The sequence below is a fragment of the Melitaea cinxia genome, chromosome 20 (genome assembly GCF_905220565.1).
Source record: "Melitaea cinxia chromosome 20, ilMelCinx1.1, whole genome shotgun sequence".
Taxonomy (NCBI): Eukaryota; Metazoa; Arthropoda; class Insecta; order Lepidoptera; family Nymphalidae; genus Melitaea; species Melitaea cinxia.
This window is the reverse complement of record NC_059413.1, coordinates 2,164,739-2,185,823: the sequence shown is the minus strand read 5'-3', so window position 1 is coordinate 2,185,823 and position 21,085 is coordinate 2,164,739. Positions and strand designations below refer to the sequence as shown.

At 36.1% G+C, this 21,085-nt stretch overlaps 2 protein-coding genes and 1 long non-coding RNA gene across 3 annotated transcripts; all 3 read left to right on the top strand.

Moving 5' to 3' along the window:
- The first annotated feature begins 974 nt into the window (after positions 1-974).
- On the top strand, positions 975-1,391 carry LOC123663169. Its single transcript, XR_006744623.1, has 2 exons — positions 975-1,021; positions 1,120-1,391. It is a non-coding gene; the product is annotated as an uncharacterized LOC123663169 (long non-coding RNA).
- A 2,277-nt stretch (positions 1,392-3,668) lies between these two features.
- On the top strand, positions 3,669-8,677 carry LOC123663626. Its single transcript, XM_045598295.1, has 4 exons — positions 3,669-3,826; positions 4,894-5,133; positions 6,683-6,969; positions 7,875-8,677. The coding sequence occupies exons 1-4, from the start codon at positions 3,669-3,671 to the stop codon at positions 8,276-8,278; spliced, it is 1,089 nt and encodes a 362-aa protein (XP_045454251.1). The 3' UTR covers positions 8,279-8,677.
- A 5,127-nt stretch (positions 8,678-13,804) lies between these two features.
- On the top strand, positions 13,805-19,676 carry LOC123663625. The gene is made up of 4 exons (XM_045598294.1): positions 13,805-13,959; positions 16,746-16,917; positions 18,342-18,522; positions 19,290-19,676. Exons 1-4 carry the CDS (start codon positions 13,805-13,807, stop codon positions 19,547-19,549), a joined length of 768 nt encoding a protein of 255 aa, XP_045454250.1. The 3' UTR covers positions 19,550-19,676.
- The last annotated feature ends 1,409 nt before the right edge of the window (positions 19,677-21,085 follow it).

Here is a 21,085-nt window from a genome sequence, read left to right as displayed (position 1 = left end):
CGGCTTTACAGATTTTGACGGGAGTTTCACTGGCAGATAGCTGATGACTGACGATATCCAGGATGCCTGTGTAAGGTATCCTAGACCATATGTCGGCTTCAGCAATACTGACCAAAACCCCTGCGGGAGCCATCAGCCGCTTTAATTGGAGGGTCCCGGATCTGCAGGCAACAGGATCCCTCCAGCGACAGGCTGGCCTCGGCGAAAAGGTCAGACTTCTCCTCCATGGGGACTGTCCGGCTCACCTCTGAAAAATCCCGACGACGCCGTGTCTAGCAGGACCGGGTTCCCATCCCGGCCCGACACGGGCACAGGGGCGTTACTGGAGGCGCATTAAGTAGCGCCTCCTATGCATCCCCGTTCGTCGCCTGCAGACGGAAGCCTCGTCGGCGGCCTCCTCTCTCATCCGCTCGTCATTCTCCTTCTGGGATATTACTGTCTCGCAGAAGAAGACCATCGCCGTCCAGGACTCGTCCGGACTCGGACTCTCCAGGCCGGGAGGCCACTATTCTCTCTAATGCCTTCCTAGCTTCGTTCAGCAACACCACCGGTCGCACCGACGAAGCGGAGTCCGGGGTCCGACCTGCCTTAGGAAGTAGGCAGAGCCGACGCTCCTTCCAGGCCCCCGGGAACTGGCCAGACCGCAGGCAGCGGTCAAAAAGTTCCCAGAGGCTATCGCCGAGGTGCCCGAGAGCGATCGCAAGTACTCTCCCGTGCACCCCGTCTGGACCCGGCGCCCTCTTCTTACTCCGAAGGCGGGACAAAGCCGCCTCCATTTCAGCCTCTGTGACGGGTGGCGGAACACCCTCCTCTTCGTCCGAGATGTAATAAGGAGTAACTTAGACTATTTTATTTAGAAATTTATTTATTTTATAACTCTGCGAACTGATGATTTTTTTTTAATTCCACGCGGACGACGTCGCGGGCACAGCCAGTATGATAATAAGTTTAATCAAAAAATTGTTATAATCAACAGCTTGCTTCATTTTGCATTTCGAGATCTACGTTATGGACGTGTCAAGTATGTTTAATAAACAACATTAATGAAATAGAGTGAAGGTCTTTTAAATGTATGCATAGAAATATATTATTTTTGTACAAAAAAAAAAATGTTTTTAGTCGAGGAATTCGTTGATAGACTGGTGAGCGATGAAGCTTACAAGGACTCCGTGCATTCCTGTGAAATTGAAGAGTTAGATGAAGAGATGAGATTACCTGATTGGTATGACGAAAAAAAATTTAATCAGTAAGTGCTTCATCTTCTTACTTTTTAAGCCTAATCATATAAAGATCATTGTTTACGTAACTCATTCATACATACACTTATATATATTTATGTACCCCAGTTATAAATTTCAGATCTCAAACAAATCAAAAAAAAAAAAAAAATCACAAGATCTCAAAAAAAAAAAAAAAAAAAATAGATCATACGACCTCTTTTATTTTATTTTTGGATTTTAGGAAATGAAATAAAAAAGATTGTGACTGTTTACCAAAGAGGTAAACGCGTCATGTACAATAAAAACTTACGGCGTATCTAATTTTATCTTGCTGTAAGTTTTAAGGTTATCATAAATTAAGTATATTATAATTGAGTTCACACCATTTATGGCGTGAACTTGTGGAGACCTATGTCCAACCGTGGACTGTGGGCTGAAATGATGATGATGATGAGTTTTCTATATTATATCATTTATCACTTTATCATGGACATGACATGTTTTGAAGTGAATGTAGTTACTGTTTTTGTGATAGGAATAAAACAAATAAAAACCTTATATTTTTACTATCTCTTTATTAAAGTACTGGGTCACATTTATATCTATTAAATCTATATAACTATGTACAATACTTAAAAATTCATTAAACTTAGTCTATTAGCCTTTCTTTTTTAATGCACAAAGTATAGGTACAAATTTTAACCAAATAACAAACGAATAATTATAAAAAAATCGTAGTTATTATATTTTAATCGAAGTTCAGAGGTCATTTGACCTATGTGGTCTTAGGATTTAGTGGATTTTCTTCCGTAACGTTTTGCAAGCGGCTTGCTTATAATTATTAAATAATGTAAAGATACATTCTACGTTCCAGCAAAAAGGATTAATTTCGCAAGAAATTTATTTATTAATAGAAGTTGTTATAAGTACAAGTTGTTTCTAGACCGTGATAGGTATATATTTGATCTTTCATTAACAACATTTAATTGTCATATTAAAATATATTATCTAACGGTAACGTTAAATTAAAAAATAATAATATAGTATACTAAAGTTATTATTGAATGATACAATTGTTATTTATTATTATTATTTTTATTGTGATCGGGAAATTTAATGATTTTCACACTCTGTAATCTCACTAATTCATTTGAGTTTGCTTGGTTTCGTAAGGCGCATCTACGCCATGTACTTATTATGTGTGGAAACTGTTCTGGTGATGATTTTCTAAGTATGTGCTATTTATTTAAAAAATATTATATACCGTTTGTTTCCATTAAATTAATTTAAAAAAAATACGCTATGCATGCTCGCTAAAACAGCAATGTTCATGCGTGCATGCTATGGAATAATTTGATGTTTCTGAATCTCTTTTTAGAAATTTTGTCCGGTGGATACTTATTATTACCTACCTATTATACTCTATATTGTCAGTTTGTCAAAAGCTCTGTGAGCTTGAAGTGTGAAAGATTTACATTTAATTAATGGTTGGTTTTGTGTCGTTTTAATTCAAGTTATAATATATATGCAAGTATTATCATGTCGACTATACATAAATCGACCTATACACAAGCAAAGTTTCTTGCCTTAGGAACAGACGACCGTGTGTGTATGTTATTAGATAATTATTCTTTATTATAAATAGATAAATTAAAATAAAGCGGAGGGAGACCCATGTCTCTCCCTTCCACTATAAAATATAAATAAATAAATATTTACAACACACACACACACACGCAGTCGTCTGTTTCTAAAGTAAGCAACTTAATGCTTGTCTTATAAGTAACAGTCGGCTGGTATAGCTCCATATTTTTTTTTCGATAAACATACATATAAATGCTAAAAGCTATGCGTAAATAATTATATTATGCCCAGACACGGGGTGGAAATCGGACCCACAACCCCCGGAACAGAAAGCCGGGTCACTACAAACTTCGCCAACGGGCTAGTCAAACTTTCGTTTCCAACGCGAAACAAAGATTATATTACCGACATGTACATTCATCATTACATCATCATTACAGCCTATACAGTCCACTGCTGGACATAGGCCTCCACAAGTTTACGCCAAAAATAACGTGAACTCATGTGTTTTGCCCATAGTCACCACGCTGGGCAGGCGGGTTGGTGACCGCAGTACTGGCTTTGTCGCACCGAAGACGCTGCTGCCCGTCTTCGGCCTGTGTATTTCAAAGCCAGCAGTTGGATGGTTATCCCGCCATCGGTCGGCTTCTTAAGTTCCAAGGTGGTAGCGGAACTGTGTTATCCCTTAGTCGCCTCTTACGACACCCACGGGAAGAGAGGGGGTGGCTAAATTCTTTAGTGCCGTAGCCACACAGCACGACATGTACATTATAATAACTTTTAATGACATGTACATTATATTAACTTTTTTACAGAGGAAAGAAATTCTTTTTTAATTTTATTTACGGATTTTTAACGGTGCTTATGGTGGGTACAATTGCTTTACTCTCCGTCCCCACGACAATAAATGTTCTGGTGGGAAGTCGACGAGCTAATTCGAAATACACGGCCTATAAGAGATATGTATCCACTTTCTTCCACTTCTTGTGCTGGTTACAAAATGATATCAAGCCTGGATCAGTGTAAGTGTAATCATTATTGGAAACAAATATATACTAACTTATACTCAGTCACAAGCGCACTTAAACACACATATACACAATGTCTACTTACTGGGAAGACACTGTGAAATTGTAAATAAGTCACGATTCAGCCTGTAATATTCCACTACTGGGTGCCTAGAGCGAGTTTTGTTTAATCCGTCTCGCAATAACGGGCCTAAATTTTAACTTCATTTTGTATGGGAAATTCGGTAATTCAACCTAGTTCTCGCGTTTGCCGCTAGATGACTCTGTATCGATTGTATCGTATACTATTCTTTATCGTCTAGGCTGCAGTGTTTAAATTCCCATGCAAAATAATCTTCACGTATAAACGCGTTTCTCTCATATTTCTGTGAATAAAACTCCCACTAGGCACTCAGGTCAGGCCTCTTTCCCCATGTAGGAGAAAGATCGCTCCGATTTTCTCTCTGATATCTGACTTTACGTTTACGCTTCGGCCTGTAATATCCCAATGCGGCATAGGCCTCTTTCCCCATGAAGGAGAAGGATCAAAGCATAATCCACCACGCTGCTTCAATACAAATGTTTGTCATGTGCGGGGATTGAGCCCACAACCGCCAGCGTAACAGCCACAAACCAGTGCTGTGACCGTTGTGCCAATGCATCGTCGTTGTAAATAAGTAACGAAAATTATGTAAATTAATTATTTTTATTTCATTTATTTTTTATTTTAATTATATTGTAACTAGCTGATCCAGATCACTTTGTATCAGTAACTTTTTTTTGAAGTAAAACTTTTTTACGAACGCTTGACTTGGGGAGTAAGCTGGTGAATGCGTGACGAGAGCGTTACGAAAAGTGTGATCGGGCGAAGTAAACGGATGTTGAGAGGGAGATATAAGTTAGATGGAATAGAAGTTTTGCTTCAGTCGTGTGGTCTTCAAGCACAATGGTCTTTTGTGAATATATTTTTGTCAATCAAGTCAATTTGTCATGAACTTTTCCGACATCTAAGACGTCGTCTGGCTGCTTTAAGTATTATTTAGTTAAAGTTTAGTATGAATCTAAAAGCAATTATGTTTCAGATCTTGGAAATCACTTCAAACTGTCAGACGCCGTCATTTACAAAGTGACCGAGCTGCTAAACTCAAGGGCCAAGGAACGATATCCCAGAGAGATGTGTCCCTTACTTTATTCTGTCTTAGTGTGGGTTTCCCAATTCTTAAGCCTGATAAATTTTCCATTTATCAGCTCGAAGATGGCGACTGGGAAGGCTATATCCACTTCTGGGGAGTCATTTCATATATGTTAGGATTGCAGGACAGGTAACATTAGAATATAATAATTTTTTCAAGATTTTATAAATAATTGTGTTTGCTCGCAAACGAAGAAAACCGACTCCAGTTACATCGACAAGTAATATAACGTAAGTAGACGGAAAAAATTAAGAAACGCACTAGTCGTCACTACGATTTTCGATGGTTTCCCTCGATTTGTCTCGGATTCCATCGTCAGATCCTAGTTTCCTTATCATGGTACCACACTTGGGATTTCTCCTTTGTAACAAAAAAGAATTATCAAAATCGGTTCATAAACGACGAAGTTATCCCCGAACATACATGAAAAAATATATATACGTTTGAGTACCACACTTTCGGGATATTTCCTTTCCAACAAAAAAAGTATTATCAAAAACGAATATTTTATATTGTTGCTATACTAATAATGTAAATAATTTAAAGATAAATTAAGAGACCTTTATATAAAAATGTTCACCTAATTATTGTTGTTTTCGTTACTCGAAAACTTGACTCTATCTAAAATGACATTCCTGAGTTTGTACTAGTAGGAATCGTGTTTGGTCGGTTTCATTAAGTAATATACAAATATATTCACACGTTTATGTTATAATTTGTACACCATCTCCTCAACCCCTAGGTTGCCTGAAAGAGATCACTTTTCAGCGATAAGGCAGCCCTTTATTTGTACCTTAGGATACTTTTTAAAATTAATCTGATATGTATTCTTTCTGTTTTGGTGTACAATAAAGTGTATTGTTATGTTATGTTATTAGTTTTATACAACTAGGTGCCGACCTACAACAAGCGGTGAGCTGTACACCCGATGGTAAGCGATTACGGTAGCCTATAGACGCCTGCAACACCAGAAGCATCGCATGCGTTGCCTGCCCCTCCTAATCCCCCATAGGAGCTCTGGTTATCTTACTCACCACAGGAACGCAATACTGATTGAAAGCAGATTTATTTAGCTGTGATCTTCTGTAAGATACTAGGTTATTCCTCAATTGGGCTGCTCCAGATTTTGAGCAGGATATTTCCTGCTGCGCCCTAACTCAATTAAGATTAACGAAAAAACGATAACGATAAAGAAATAGACTTATAAATGTATAGGATTAAGTCGGTGAGAATAAGAGAGAAAACATTACAAAGTATTTTATATCCTCGGCGAAAAAAATGCTATTTTTTATAATTTTAATAGCGTACATACTTTGGAATTATATTAATTAACTACAAAATTATCTAATAAAATGCGAATAAAAACAAACACCACAATTGACTACAACACGAGTATGTGTGTGTGAGAAAAAACTTGTAGGTACTTTTTGCTTAAGTGAATAAAGTTCAAACAGGGTTCGTTATTATCGAAACCAAAGTTAAAACATATTGATTTATTTTAAAATGTAAACAATTTTATCGTTGGAATAAGGTTCTATTAAACTGGTGCAGTGGCGTATTTAGGGGGGTCAAGGAAGGGGGAATCATGCTCCGGGTGCTACTCACAAAGGGTAAAAAAGTATTGTATCCCGGGCTACATTTAGCATTGCAAAATCTCACAAAATATCTTGCTTTACAGATACAACATTTGTAGAGGTACATTCGAAGAGACGCGTCAAATATGCCAGAGGATAAGAGACAGAGTATACACACCATGTCTAGAGAATGTTCCAGAGTACTTTGAACATTCGGTTCACGTTATTTTAGAAGGCACGGGGACCATCGTTCCTGGTTTAGAAGTACAAGCTATGCTTTACCTCACAAAAAACATAGCTGAAGTGCCAGGCTATATTTATACAGAGAGTGAACGTATTCAACTACAGAGTAAATTAAGAAAACATTTGAAGGGAAAATCGCCTGATACAGGTACTCCTTAATTAATTATTGTCTCAGCCTGTAACATCCCAATGCTGGATAGAGGCCGCTTTCTCCATTTTGAAGTTATGAGATATATTCATAATTATGTGATCGGAACAACCGGAAACGACAGCTTAACTTGCTTTCCTTTACACTGTAGGGAGACCCATAAGGACCAAATTCAAACCTGTAAAAATTATTCGTACAAACACAAATATCCATCCCAACCGTGAATCGAACTTGCAAACCACCGGTGTTTAGGCGCGTACATACCAACGCACAACTACACCAGAGCATCGCTAAGAATATATTAATGTTATATTAACTTATAACTTTAATCACTTTTTTTAGTTATAAATGTTTGCTGGTAAACGAAAAAGACCGACTTCAATTACATCGACAAGTAATACAACGTAGGTAGATGAAAAAATAGTCAACTAAATACGCATTATCAAAGATTACCCCAAAAGATTTAATCAGATCTCGATAAAATTTAAATGTGACCACATGATAAACATCGGTTTTCGATTAAATTAAAAATCATTAAAATCGGTACACCTAGTAAAAAGTTATGCGGGTTTCTTTGAGATCCCATCATCAGATCCTAGTTTTCTTATTATGGTACCACATCTGGGATATCTGCTTTCAAATAAAAAAAAGAATTATCAAAATCGGTTCATAAACGACGAACTTATCCCCGAACATACATAAAAAAATATACGGTCGAATTGAGTAACCTCCTCATTTTTTAAGTCAGTTGTTAAAAAATACAAAAAAGAATTTCCTTCATCGTCTCGACAGAGTCAAAGGCTCTCTCGTAGGCCACAATGTTACATACTACCCATTCTGTTTTAGCGTTATTATAGGTACTAGGTACTTATGATTTGTAGTAAAAATGACTATGTCTATTTCAGGCGTAGAATCAACGGCCTTGATGAAAAAGAGTGCTATAGATGGTTTACCGAAAGCGCTTCCTAATATCTTATACCTACACGACTACGACACAGTGGAAAATTCTCCAGCATATAAAATACTACCTTTCATTGCTAAATATAGATTGGCTGTCCTCCGAATTACATTAACCCTTTATTCAACAAACATAGGAAGATTGCTATTGAATCTCTATTCTAGGTGGCTGTTGTTCATTGCACAAAACTTTCCGTATGTCGCAATGTGGAGGTTCGGTTTTAAAAATGCTTTTATCGATATGTTCAGAGAGGATCCGACAGATGATACGATTCCTAGACCTAATGCCGAGTTTTACAAGCCGCGACCACCCGAGCCGTGGTACAAATGTCTTTTCGATATACTTTGGTAGATGTTTGTATCATCTATATTATTTTTTTAAAGTATAATTATAGTGGGTCCAATACGCATTATTAAGAATAACTCAAAAAGTACACCGTCGAATGGATAAACTCCTCCTTTTTTGAAGTCGATTAAAATACAATGAAAAACTTTCCTTCTCAAAAATGAAGTCACTTTTTTATTTTATTTTATTGGTCAATACGTTACAAATACATATTTTTAAAATTTAAATACCACGAATACCTCTCGGGTTTATCTGAGTACAGAGAATTGTTGAAGAGAATTGAACAGTTTGTTTTTGCAAATAAGTATTAATTCTATTTGCTGCTTAGGATAGTAGAGGTTTTTTGAAGTTTACTCTTTAAGAATCGATTTTCATATAAGGTTCCCGGTATGAAAGAAATCATTACAGCCTATACAGTCCACTGCTGGTCATAGACCTCCACAAGTTCGCGCCCAAAATGCGTGAACTCATGTGTTTTGCCCATGGTCACCACGCTGGGCAGGCGGGTTGGTGACCGCAGGGCTGGCTTTGTCGCACCGAAGACGCTGTTGCCCGTCTTCTCGTGGCTCTTCTCGTGGGTGGCCATATTCTTTAGTACCGTAGCCACACAGTACATGAAAGAAATATGAGCCTAAAATCTACTGAACGAATGACCTGGTTACGTTTTTGGGCGCCATATCTTCGGGTTCCGATAGCGTTACGACGTTTTCTAATAATTCCATCTATCGGGTTATTGGGAATTTTGTGTTTCGATAAATGGCGTCATTTGATTCGTTTATTTACCATTCGATATGATCTTTCTTTTTCTTAGCCTTTTTTGTGCCTATTTAGACAGTCGATCTGAAGGAGTAAGCTCAAACCTATTCTGACAAAATTGAATTTGTACGAATATAAGCCTATTAATACAATTTTAGAGGAGAACCTTAATTATTGAGGCCTTAAACTATGTTTTAAAGTGCCATGTCGAAATTTTATAGGCTGCATAATATATATGCCACGTACAGGCCACACTGAGCTGATAGTGAAATACTACACAAGTAAACTTTGGTAATTTCTTACTTACAATAAAGAAATATCTTTATAGAAACCTAATATTGCAGTATTATTTATCCCAACATAATATAATATTTTCATTCATATATGTAACCGAGGTTAGGGCACAACACGAAATATTCTGCTTAAAATCTGGAACAGCCCGACTGGGGAAGCACCTCGACCTTACAGAAGATCACAGCTAAATAATACTGCTTGCAAGCAGTGCTGTGTCCTGTGGTGAGTATATATGTATATATGTGTGAGTATAGATGTAGTAAGGTGACCAGAGCTCCTGGGGTTTCGGGGATAGGATCGCCAACGAGCTTGCGATGCTTGTAGTCAGGCAGCAATTATCAGAGCTTAATCCACCACGCTGCTCCAATGCGGGTTGGCGGATATATTCCCTACCATGAGTAACGATCGCTATCAGGTGTACATGATAACACCCGGGACCGACGGCTTAACGTGCTCTCCGAGGCACGGCGGCGAGACCCACAAGGACTGTACAAATACCCAGACCACGCCAAACACCTGTATGGCCAATACAAATGTTTGTCGTTTTTGGACCTAGTTATATAAAAAATAAATATGAAATTGTGTAGAAGAAGATTTTCAGACAATAAAAATGGAAAAAATCTTATAATATCGACATTTGGTAGGTAGTGTAATTAATAATAAACTTACATACAAATGTATTAATAGCACTTGTTAAAAATATAAAATGGCTGCTACATATTTTGAGCAGGAAATTTCCTGCTGTGCCCTGAACCAGTTAAGTAAATACTTGATATATTTCTCTGTTCGTGTATTTAACCCAAATAATATTTTTATTTTATTTGGAAACTTTATTAAAAAGTACACCATGTTAAAAAGTCATGAAAAATGAACTTCGAAGAACAATAGTCTTTTATACCACCTTATCGCAATTTGTAAACAAAGGTATAAGAATTATTTCTCAAATAGCATTCGTAGAATAGACTCAAGCTACATCTAATGTTGTTGACTGTTTTACTAATTTAAAAATGTATAAATTTCTGTTTTTGTTTATATTAGAAGTGTGCTATTGTGATTGGGTAAGACAATTTTTTACAGTAGGTACACTATACAACGTGTCACTAAACTGGCATCCTTCCGGTTAGGGCCATTAGACACATGGGGGTGTACCATAGCCGAAATTATACGTGAAAAAGAATGAGACTATGTACAGCTCGTTACTAAGTATCCTTAAAATCGACAAATTAAAATAAATAAATTGAGAAGACATGGAAATATTGGCTACTAACTGTAAAACTCAAGTGACTCGGTTATTGACTAACGTACACACGACGGTAATTTTGTAAATAATAATTATTTAATAATTATTTTTATAAAAGCGTTAGGGCAAGTATTTTGCATAATTATGTAGGGTATAATACCGATTCTGATATCGTGGTTAAATGTAAGGACGCCAGTTTAATAACAAGTTGTATATAATTATTATGTAATTAAGAGCCATTTCACAATTTTACGCTCTGCAAGTTTAGGTAAATTTGGTCGCATCGCGCGAGTCGTACGAGCCGCGCGATCTTTGTGCTAGTACGTGTGACAACCAAAAGACCATCGTGATCATTTTCTGATGTATAATAAAAATTATAACTATGGTATAAAATGTTTTTTATATAATTAATTTGTTAAAAATTTCAAGTATGTTATATAACAACAGTCAATAAATTTAAAATAAAATTTAAAAAATCAATTTTATGAAAAAATATTTTAAATTGATTTAGTTTTTTCAGTTTACGAATGAATCTAATATTTACGATATGAATAAAAAAGCATTTAATGACATCGACACCGACAAACATATTAATTAACAAATAACAAGACAAACAGATTGAAATGCCTATTTGTATTGATAGTGTGAGAAAAGAAAATTAAATTATACATTTGTTTACAGAAATTATCATTATATTATTTTACAGTCATTTTCGTAATATGTTTATTTTATTTATATTTTATTATGAAAGTAGGTATCAAATGCGTTTTATCCGCTATAACAACAGGCGCTTGGCGCGTGTGAGCAAAAGAGACGGCTGCGCAGAATTTGGCGTGGACCTTACCTCTAAGAGCGCTAGCGCTCGACTGATTTACCGGGCTTGATGCGTGGCAATATATACTACATATCTTTTTATTATTTAATATAAAATGTATTAAAAATAATTATGTACATCTTTTAATTATTTTTTTTGTATTCCTTAATGATGTAAGTTTACTTTGATGAAGATAGTTCGTTAAAATTTCTTAGTTTTCTAAGAGAAATATCGCTTTTAAAATTGTACTTATTTGGAAAATATTCGTAACTTTAAATTTTTTTTTATCGTTTAATAGAGATACAAATGGAATAAAAATCTATGATAGTGGACAACAAAATTATATTCCACATATTATGATATTTTTTTAAAATGGTTTCAACGTAGAGGTTATTGAAAAGTAGGACTTCAAAGTATACATTGCGACCGTTTACCCAGGGAGGAGGCTGATGAAAAGGTTAATAATTTTATACACATAATATAAATCAAAATTCTGATCTGACTATGGACTACAACAAAGGTTGCTCTATTATATTTCAAGAATATAAATTACATTATTGCATCCAACACTGAGATTAACGACGTCAAAATATTACAATTTCGCGGATTGTTACCGATTTTTGTGAAATGGCTCTTAAGCAATGTATTGACTGCAAAATATAGCCTCGCGATGTATTAATTTTTAAAAATAATTTAGTACATCTCGATTCAGGTCTTCACAGTTATCACAAAATTAATTAACAAAATGCCTCGGAAAAAATGACAATTCAAATGTGCTTTAAAAGCTTACTTAAATAATGAGATTTTTAGTTGTTATAATTTTACAAGTATATGGTTTTGAAATCATTATTGCTAAAATCTATATCTTCTTTTATATATGAATACATAAAGCAAAAACTTTGTACCCCTTTTTACGAAAATTGTGTGGACTCAGGAGTATGAAATTTCGTTCACTTTAAAAGTTTAGTTTATATAGAGAAGGAGTGCACAATGCTATTTTTTTTTAAATTATGCATAAAAATATATTAAATCAATAAAAAAATACATTACACACACTACCATGTATTTGACACAGCACGCATATTATACTCTTTTGTTGATTGTCAAAGTCTGGTCGAATTGAAAATTTTTAAAAAAGGTTTTATTTTCATAATTTTTTGTTTTTTTTTTAAATTTAAATTTTTAATTATGGTCGAATTTGGACCTCTGGGTGACCACTAGTATATAAAAATGAATGTTTGTCTGTATGTCCTTTATAGAACCGTAAACTATGCATTTGATCATGATCTTCAGCAAAATGTTGTGCACGAGCCCACAAAAGTTTCTGAGTTGGTACGACCAAAAAAAAAAAAACGTAGCAACGTGCGCAGTGGACAGCTAGTTACCTATTTATAAAGATTTTATATTTGGTTTTATTATTAGGTTTCTGAATGGCTGGTACCTGTTCAGTATCAATTGTAAGTTTTATTTATTACATTAATATTAGAGAAACGTTAAATATAACATACAAACAACCAGTGGCGTAGCTAAGAGGGGGCAAGGGGGGGCATCACACCCCGGGCTCTACTCACAAAGGGGCGCCAAATGGTCCATAAAACAAAAAGTTGCTGGACATAATGTGTGGTTTGGGGGGGGGGGGGGGTTGTTTAAAAAGGTATTATGCCCCGGGCGCGAGTTTAGCTCGCTACGTCACTGTACACAACAATGGTTGACGAAAAATCGATATACGTTTGTATTCATGTGAATATTTAATTTTAATAACGATAAATGGCAATTCAGCCTGTAAATTTCCACTGTTGAGCATAGGCCTCTTTCTTCACGTAGGAGAAGGGTCGGACATGCACCACGCTGCTCCACTGCGGGTTGGCGGATATATCCTTTGCTACAAGTAACGATCGCTATAAAGTATTTATGATAACAACCGGGACCAACTGCTTGACGTAATCTCCGAGGCACGTTGGGGACACCAACAAGCAAAGACAACGAGACCCCGAACGGGAATCGAACCCGGAATCGCCGGCGTGTGAGTACACGCACACGCACCACTACACCAGAGCGATATCATGTAGATAAACAATAAAATTACTACTTTAAAATATCTATATTTTCTTTCTTTTTCTTATAATTTAACCAGCTTACCTTTAACCACTTTGCGGCGTCAAATAGTCTATTATTACAAATATTCAGCCAGTAGTTCCAGATATAAGTCGTAACAAACCTACAAACATACCCGCAAATTTTACACTTTTATAATATAAGTATTTAGTACCTCTTTTTTTCATTTTATTTTAATTTCATAATCAATTAAATCTTCAGTGAAGGAATTTCAACAAGGAATAACTATACAAATAAATTACTCAAGAATGAGCAACGCACATCGTTATATGATTATTATCCACGTATATCAGACAATGTTTTCTTTAACCCAATGTTAATAAACGAAAATACTAATCAGTTAACACTGAAGACGAACTTGGAAGAAGTGTTAAAAACGGCTACAATTTTGACTGAAGCTTTGAAGAAGGAAATTTCTATTGTGGAAGAACGAGAGCGTATATTAAAAGAAACTATAGTTAATGGCAGGTAAGTTATCTTATTAATCATATGTATAATAAAGTAGTAAAGGTTGATTTTTATTGCGTTCAGTCATTTAGAACCATTCAGTAATTTGAATGAGAAATAACGGCAATTACATAACAGATTTAATTACTGTGCAGTTTGTAGGTCGCTTACTTCGGTTCGTAAATCACGTACCCGACGCGTGAGATAAGTGGAAAGGAAAAAAATAATCTATACATATAATAAAATGGTAGGAAAGTCAAAACTGTACATTGAATATTTTTTTAAAAGAATACTTGGGGTGTGATCTACAATCGATACCGAAGCCAAAAATATAGTTTTTAGAATTTTTGTCTGTTTGTCTGTTTGTATGTTTGTCTGTATGTATGTCCGGGACAAACTCAAAAAGTACTGCATGGATTTACTTCAAATTTGGCACGAATATTATTAAGAAGTCGGGTCAACATATAGGCTACAAATTATCACGCTATCGCCTACGGGGAACGAGCAGTGAACCTTTATTTCTTCAACGCATTCTGTAACAACGAGTGATCTAACGACGCATATTTGAATGTTGTTGTTATTATGTTAATAACCATGCTATATATAAGCTAGCTTCACACTATAAAAATCACGCAATATAAGTAACTAGGCCGATAAACATAATTAAATGAATATAAGTAGACAAGACAATTTTAAAGCAGCGCCATCTATGAGATTTTTCTGTAGATACGAAATGTAAAGAAGAAACGGGTAAATGAATGTTATTTTAAAAGGTGTAATCGTAGGTATTTTTGGTGCTGTATAACGTTCACGCAGACGACGTCGCGGGCAGCAGCTAGTAATAAAATAAATTAGCACTCAAACTACTTCACTTTGTATGATGCTAGTCTCTGTTCTAAAATACTTATGGAGTCTGCGGTCTTTGCACGATGTTGCAGATTATCAAAAAGCTGTGCTTTTTGGCATGTTATTACTGTCTTCCTATAATTATTAGTAGTAAGTATTAGGTTTGTTATATTGTTAGGTCCGAATATAAAGTAAGTTGACCGTTCAATTTTATACGATACTAGCTGTGCCCACGACTTCGTCCGCGTGGTCACGTGACTGGACAGCATTTTTAGATATATCTTTTGGTTTAATTTGGATTATTAAACCGTCGTTTGGGTATTTACATGTTCAACGTGATTTTTTATATTTGCATAACTTTTTTATTTATGAACCGATTGACATGAAACAAGCTGTGTGGTTACGGCAGCAAAGAATATAGCCACCCCTTTTCTTCCCGTGGGTATCGTAAGAGGTGACTAAGGGATAAGACAGTTCCACTACCACATTGGAACTTAAAAAGCCGACCGATGGCGGGATGACCACTCGATTGCTGGCTTTGAAATACACAGGCCGAAGACGGGCAGCAGTGTCTTTGGTGCGACAAAGCCAGCCCTGCGGTCACCAACCCGCCTGCCCAGCGTGGTGACTATGGGCAACACACATGAGTACACGCCATTTTTGGTGCGAACTTGTGCCTATGTCCAGCAGTGGACTACGATAGTATGAAGTAATGATGAGTGATGATTGACTGTATTTATAATATGCACAAAACGATCTTTCTTTAGATTAGATCAACTGTAGCAGCCAATGTAGCGGAACTCACCTTAAAACCATATTGCCAAAAAGAGAAAATAGTACCTATTTCAAAAAAATTCGAGACTATTGGTAGCACCGAAATGGGTCAGTGGTTATTGGGAACACTTATTGTGCCAGACTTATAGATAGGACTAAATTTCGCAATTTTTAACGCATTGCGAAATTTATCTTCAACAAATAACTGGTTAATGAGGAAATTCTTAGTTAATACCATTCCACGTACTAATATTACAATAAATTGAAGAAAAAAAAATAGGTACATTAAGCTTTTATAAAATAAATCGAAGTATAATCAAAATGTATAAGTTTTGTGCAGGTCATTTCCTTGAATTGCTAAGATTCAGATGATTTTTTGTTATTAACTAACTGTGCACGCGACTTCCTGCGCGTGGTTTTAAAAAAAATATTGTTCAGTTCGCAGAGTTACAAAATAAATAAATTTCTAAAATAAAAGTAGCCTTAGTTACTCCTTATTACATCAGCTATCTGCCAGTGAGAGTCTTGTCAACATCGGTCCAGCCGTTTCAGAGATTAGCCGGAACAAACAAACAGAAAAATTAAAAACAAAATGTTGTTTTGGTATATGTACCGTGTATACATCCTTCAGAAGCATTTAGTTAAAAGCGGTTATTTTAATATTACAAATCCACACTCCAATTTCATTTATGTGTATGGGGTATAGATTCAATAATAAATAAAACTTCATCAATATATCATCATCATCATTACAGCCTATACAGTCCACTGCTGGACATAGGCCTCCACAAGTTGACGCCAAAAATATCGTGAACTCATGTGTTTTGCCCATAGTCACCACGCTGGGCAGGCGGGTTGGTGACCGCAGTACTGGCTTTGTCGCACCGAAGACGCTGCTGCCCGTCTTCGGCCTGTGTATTTCAAAGCCAGCAGTTGGATGGTTGTCCCGCCATCGGTCGGCTTCTTAAGTTCCAAGGTGGTTGTGGGACCTTGTTATCCCTTAGTCGCCTCTTACGACACCCACGGGAAGAGAGGGGGTGGCTAAATTCTTTAGTGCCGTAGCCACACAGCACTCATCAATCAATATATAGAGATCAATATATAGAGTTTGTAATTTAAGTTTTATATATTTTATCTTCTGGGTAATATCATAATCGAACAATTCTGAACTATTTTTCCTTCCGCAGATGGGGCACCACTACTCTTACAGTTTCAACTACAGATAGACCGCCACGCACATATATAATACGTAACGGCATCTGGACTCTTTGCAATGGTCTAATCCAGTATCCGATTGTAAAAGAAGCCTATAATATATATACTGAACTATTTTCGACACCAAGGTGTATTGGACAAGAGGTAAGGAATTTGAATTCACTTGTTAGCACCTTCACCGCACCGAGCTTCGAATGCCGGTATTCGAACGCCGCTTTCGTTAATGAAACTTTTGTTGCTAAGTATATCAAAATGGATTGCATGATATATTAGAATTAAATCATTACATAGTATAAAACAAAGTCGCTTCCCGCTGTCTGTATGCTTAGATCTTTAAAACTACGCAACGGATTTTATGTATACGCGCATAATATAGTAGAGGAACACTGATTGTACGGTGAATGACCGTACATTTGCGCCAACTCGGCGTTTATATTGTAATTCAATTTATTATTTTTTTTGTATGTTAACAATAGGTTCAGTTCACATATAACCTCGCGGGCGTGTGCACTCAGTAGCAATTTATTTTATTTTATTTTATCAATAAACATTTTTATATATCATTTCTTGTATTTTTTAAAGTTCTGTGGAACACCGTACACTGATAGTTTTAAATTTAGAGGTTTTTTATTGTGATATAAATAAACACATTTTTTGCGCATGTATTAGCTTTAGTATCAGCATAGTACTCGTGCTCAAGCCTGCGTCACTGGATTTAAATAAAATACTGAATTAATTTGTGAATATATAAAAATCATTAAAACATGATTTTTCGAGTATTTAGACTTTTTAAGTAAAAAAAAAAGCTACAAAAGTACAATGATCGCTGTAAATGTATATAGATCGTAGTAACTGAGGTAGGGCACAGCAGGAATTTCCTGCTCAAAATATGGAGCAGCCCGACTGGGGTAGTACCTCGACCTTACAGAAGATCACAGCTAAATAATACTGTTTTCAAGCAGTATTGTGTTCCTGATGGTGAGTAAGGTGACCAGAGCTCCTGGGGGGATTAGGGATAGGATCGGCAACGCGCTTGCGATGCTTCTGGTGTTGCAGGTCTATAAACTATAGTAATCTCTTATTATCAGGTGAGCCGTACGCTTGTTTGCCGACCCAGTGACATAAAAAAAATGTCGTGCGGCGTGCCCAAATCCAACCTGCACTTCTTCCCTACTTAAGTACTTCAAAGGGATTTTTTTTATATTGTCAACGATCTTCTAAATAACACCTATTAATATTCTAAATAAAAATTATCTATCCATCCGCCGTTTCGATGTTATCCATAAACGAAGTTTGAGATAAGTCACTAAGGCATTACCGTCATTTTTGACGTGACAACGTCTAATAAATCGATGAACGCCGGCTGCATTCACGAAAAAGGAGGACTCATTGTCCCGTTACGCTCATTGTACGCTTGCGCCGTATCTATCTGTCTTCCAATCGATTGGCCTATGCGTCCGAGGAGATGTTTTGTTATGACGTTGCCACGTTAAACCAACTTAACAGACAACCAATTTTTTTTTTGTTGTTCTAAGACGGTAACATTTAATCTGAGGTCTATTTTACAGGTGACTTCAAAGCGTGATCCCTGTGTCTTCAGTTCTCTTATTAAGTATGAGACCATACCAATATCCCGCAGGAGCTTCTACGTAGAAGACGACTACCTGTGTCTTAAACCATCGTTCAACAAGACTCTTGAAACATATATGACTGTACCAAAACGAATTGTTGACGAAACATGCAAGAACGGTGAGAAATTCAAATGATGTTTATGTAAATTTGTTAAATAGTTTCAGAGTTGAGACAGACAGACAAAAATTTATTAAAATATAGTATTATCCCTCTCACTGATCTGGTTTTGTGTCAAATTCTTTCACAGTCAATGCCATTGTATTGTGGAATGGGATACCAGTATCAGAAATGCTCATTCTAAAGTTTCTTTTAAAAGCCAGGTTAAAAAGTTGTACCGAAATAAACTTAGTCCATAGTCCTTCTTTATCTTAATTTTTCTCTGTTAATTTTATTTTTTTAAAAAGTCTTAGGCTTATCTTGATTGTAATCATGTCATGATGATATTATATATATCATCATATTATATATTGTATTTATTCTTGCATGAATGCTTGTTATTTTGTTTTTACGTATTTTTGTATATTTTTATTACCATTGTTTCGTTTTTTTTATTATTGTGTAAATCTGCCTCAACGCTGTTTTTTTTATTTTGTAAGTCCTAAGACTGACTGGTAGATTAGGCTGTATGGAAGTCCACCTTTTGCGCAACGTATTTTTTAAGTTGTGTATTAACGTTTAAAAATAAAATAAATAAACTATTAGTCAAATAATCAATTACAGAATGCCTTCCAGATGTTTCCAAAATATCTTCAGTTTGTCAGAATTGCACCTGTTACAGTTTTATTATAAGTATAGAAATAGTTTCGAAATAATAATCTTTTAAAACTAATGTTACAATTTTTGTCTCAACAATTTAGTTTACATTAAAAAACATATATTTTTAGGTACAGTAACGAGCTTAATCAGTAATATATTGAATTGTGGAGTAAGAATACTCTCTGAGTACGTTTACTATCCATTTAAGGACGAAAATACTTCATTGCCCTGGGAGTACTGCGATGATCAAGATGGTTCCTGTAAGCTTATGGTTGGGTGGCATGTGTCAAATAAATCAATAGAGAATTTTGAATTGTTCAAGAACGATCAAAATTTTAAAAAATTATTTATGACAAAAAATAGTCCCGTTGAAAGTTTTACGGTTTAAATTATTGGATCATTTTAATGTCTACTAGTGCCTACATACCTACTGTTTAAGCTGTATTGTAATTTCAAATATGTCGATGTAAGAATTAACAGACTATATCAATAAATATATTTTTACGTTTCGAAAACTTTTTTTTTTGATACGTTAACTAAATATTATGTATAAACATATACCTTCATACCGGTAACTGAGAATGACTTTAAGAACTGCATAGAATACAACGATAATATTTTATCAAATTATCTTTGCCAAATTCAAACGCCCGTCTACGAAAGACAGACGGACGAGAACCTTTGTATAAAAAGTAAACAAACGAACAGCTGTGAAATCATAACTAGCGCGTGTCAAACTACATGGAAAAAGCTTACTAAGTTAAACACATATCTAATTAATTGTTGCGGGCAATGTACCTTTCGTTTTATATGTCGAGATCGGGTTACCGTCGAACAGGTGACGGGAATTAATATTATAATTCTCGGTACCGACTGCATCATTCGGGGAAATACGCTAGTGATAACGCCTCATAAAATAATGACTAATGAGTTAAATATCGAGCCGGTAATCTTTGCACCAGAGATCGCACCCGTCAATAGCATCATCAATATATCCATCCCTATCCACACAATGAATATATCGGACGGTTTCGGACAAGATATCGATAACATCGAAAACAATATAAAGCGGCTAAAGTCGGCTTCGGACAGCCTAGAAAATGAATCCAATAGCCTGAGCTATCATGACGTCCATCACTACGTCGCCATCTACTGCCTGGCGGCCGCAGGGCTGGCGGTTGCGGGCGGCGCGTGGGTGCGCGCGACCTGCAGACGCGCACGAGCCGCGCGCCCGCCTCCGAGCAGTGATCAGCAGGACACTACTGTACATTGTGTGTGTTCGGAAAATCTAAAGTGTACAAGTGTGAGTGAAAAAGCAGAGCAAAGTGATTACAGTGTCAGTGTTCTCGGTCAAGACATTTCAAATCAGACTAATCGATCGGTTCATAAAAGCACTTCGCCTGTTTTATTAAAATGTAATTTTAGACGTACTCGCTAACTAAACTTTAAGTCTTATACATGAAAGACATAAAAAACTGGTAGAAAACCATATTAGAGAACTTATATTTCTCTTGTCGAGACTAAACGTAAGGAGAACCTACTCATATCGGTTAAAAAGGTTCAACTGAAACCAACAAATAATTAATCGATTAGTGCTAGGTTTGCAAAAAGTATATGATTAATTACACATATTACTTGGATCATCAGCGTAGGGTAGCCACCCTGTTGGTTTTTTATCGGGTACACTTTGGAGAGTATGTGCAGGAACTCCAAAACCTGATTCCTCCTGTCCCTTCCACCCTTATATAGTTGACATACCCACTATACGCACTAAGCGATTCGCTAGTACATTCTTGATGCGTACGGCTAAAGAATGGAACTTTCTACTAGAATCTGCGTTTCCGGATAGCTACAATCTGGGGATCTTTAAGTCGCGAGTGAATAGGCTACTTCTAGGTAAGCGTGCTCTATCCTAGAACACATT

Excerpts from the sequence above, each read along its gene's own strand:
- LOC123663626 (XM_045598295.1), top strand. The coding sequence starts at position 3,669 with ATGGTGGGTACAATTGCTTTACTCTCCGTCCCCACGACAATAAATGTT. Across the intron at positions 3,827-4,893 it reads GATATCAAGCCTGGATCAGT|ATCTTGGAAATCACTTCAAA; the intron begins GTAAGTGTAATC and ends ATTATGTTTCAG. Across the intron at positions 5,134-6,682 it reads ATGTTAGGATTGCAGGACAG|ATACAACATTTGTAGAGGTA; the intron begins GTAACATTAGAA and ends CTTGCTTTACAG.
- LOC123663625 (XM_045598294.1), top strand. The coding sequence starts at position 13,805 with ATGTTAATAAACGAAAATACTAATCAGTTAACACTGAAGACGAACTTG. Across the intron at positions 13,960-16,745 it reads GAAACTATAGTTAATGGCAG|ATGGGGCACCACTACTCTTA; the intron begins GTAAGTTATCTT and ends TTCCTTCCGCAG. Across the intron at positions 18,523-19,289 it reads TGACGAAACATGCAAGAACG|GTACAGTAACGAGCTTAATC; the intron begins GTGAGAAATTCA and ends ATATATTTTTAG.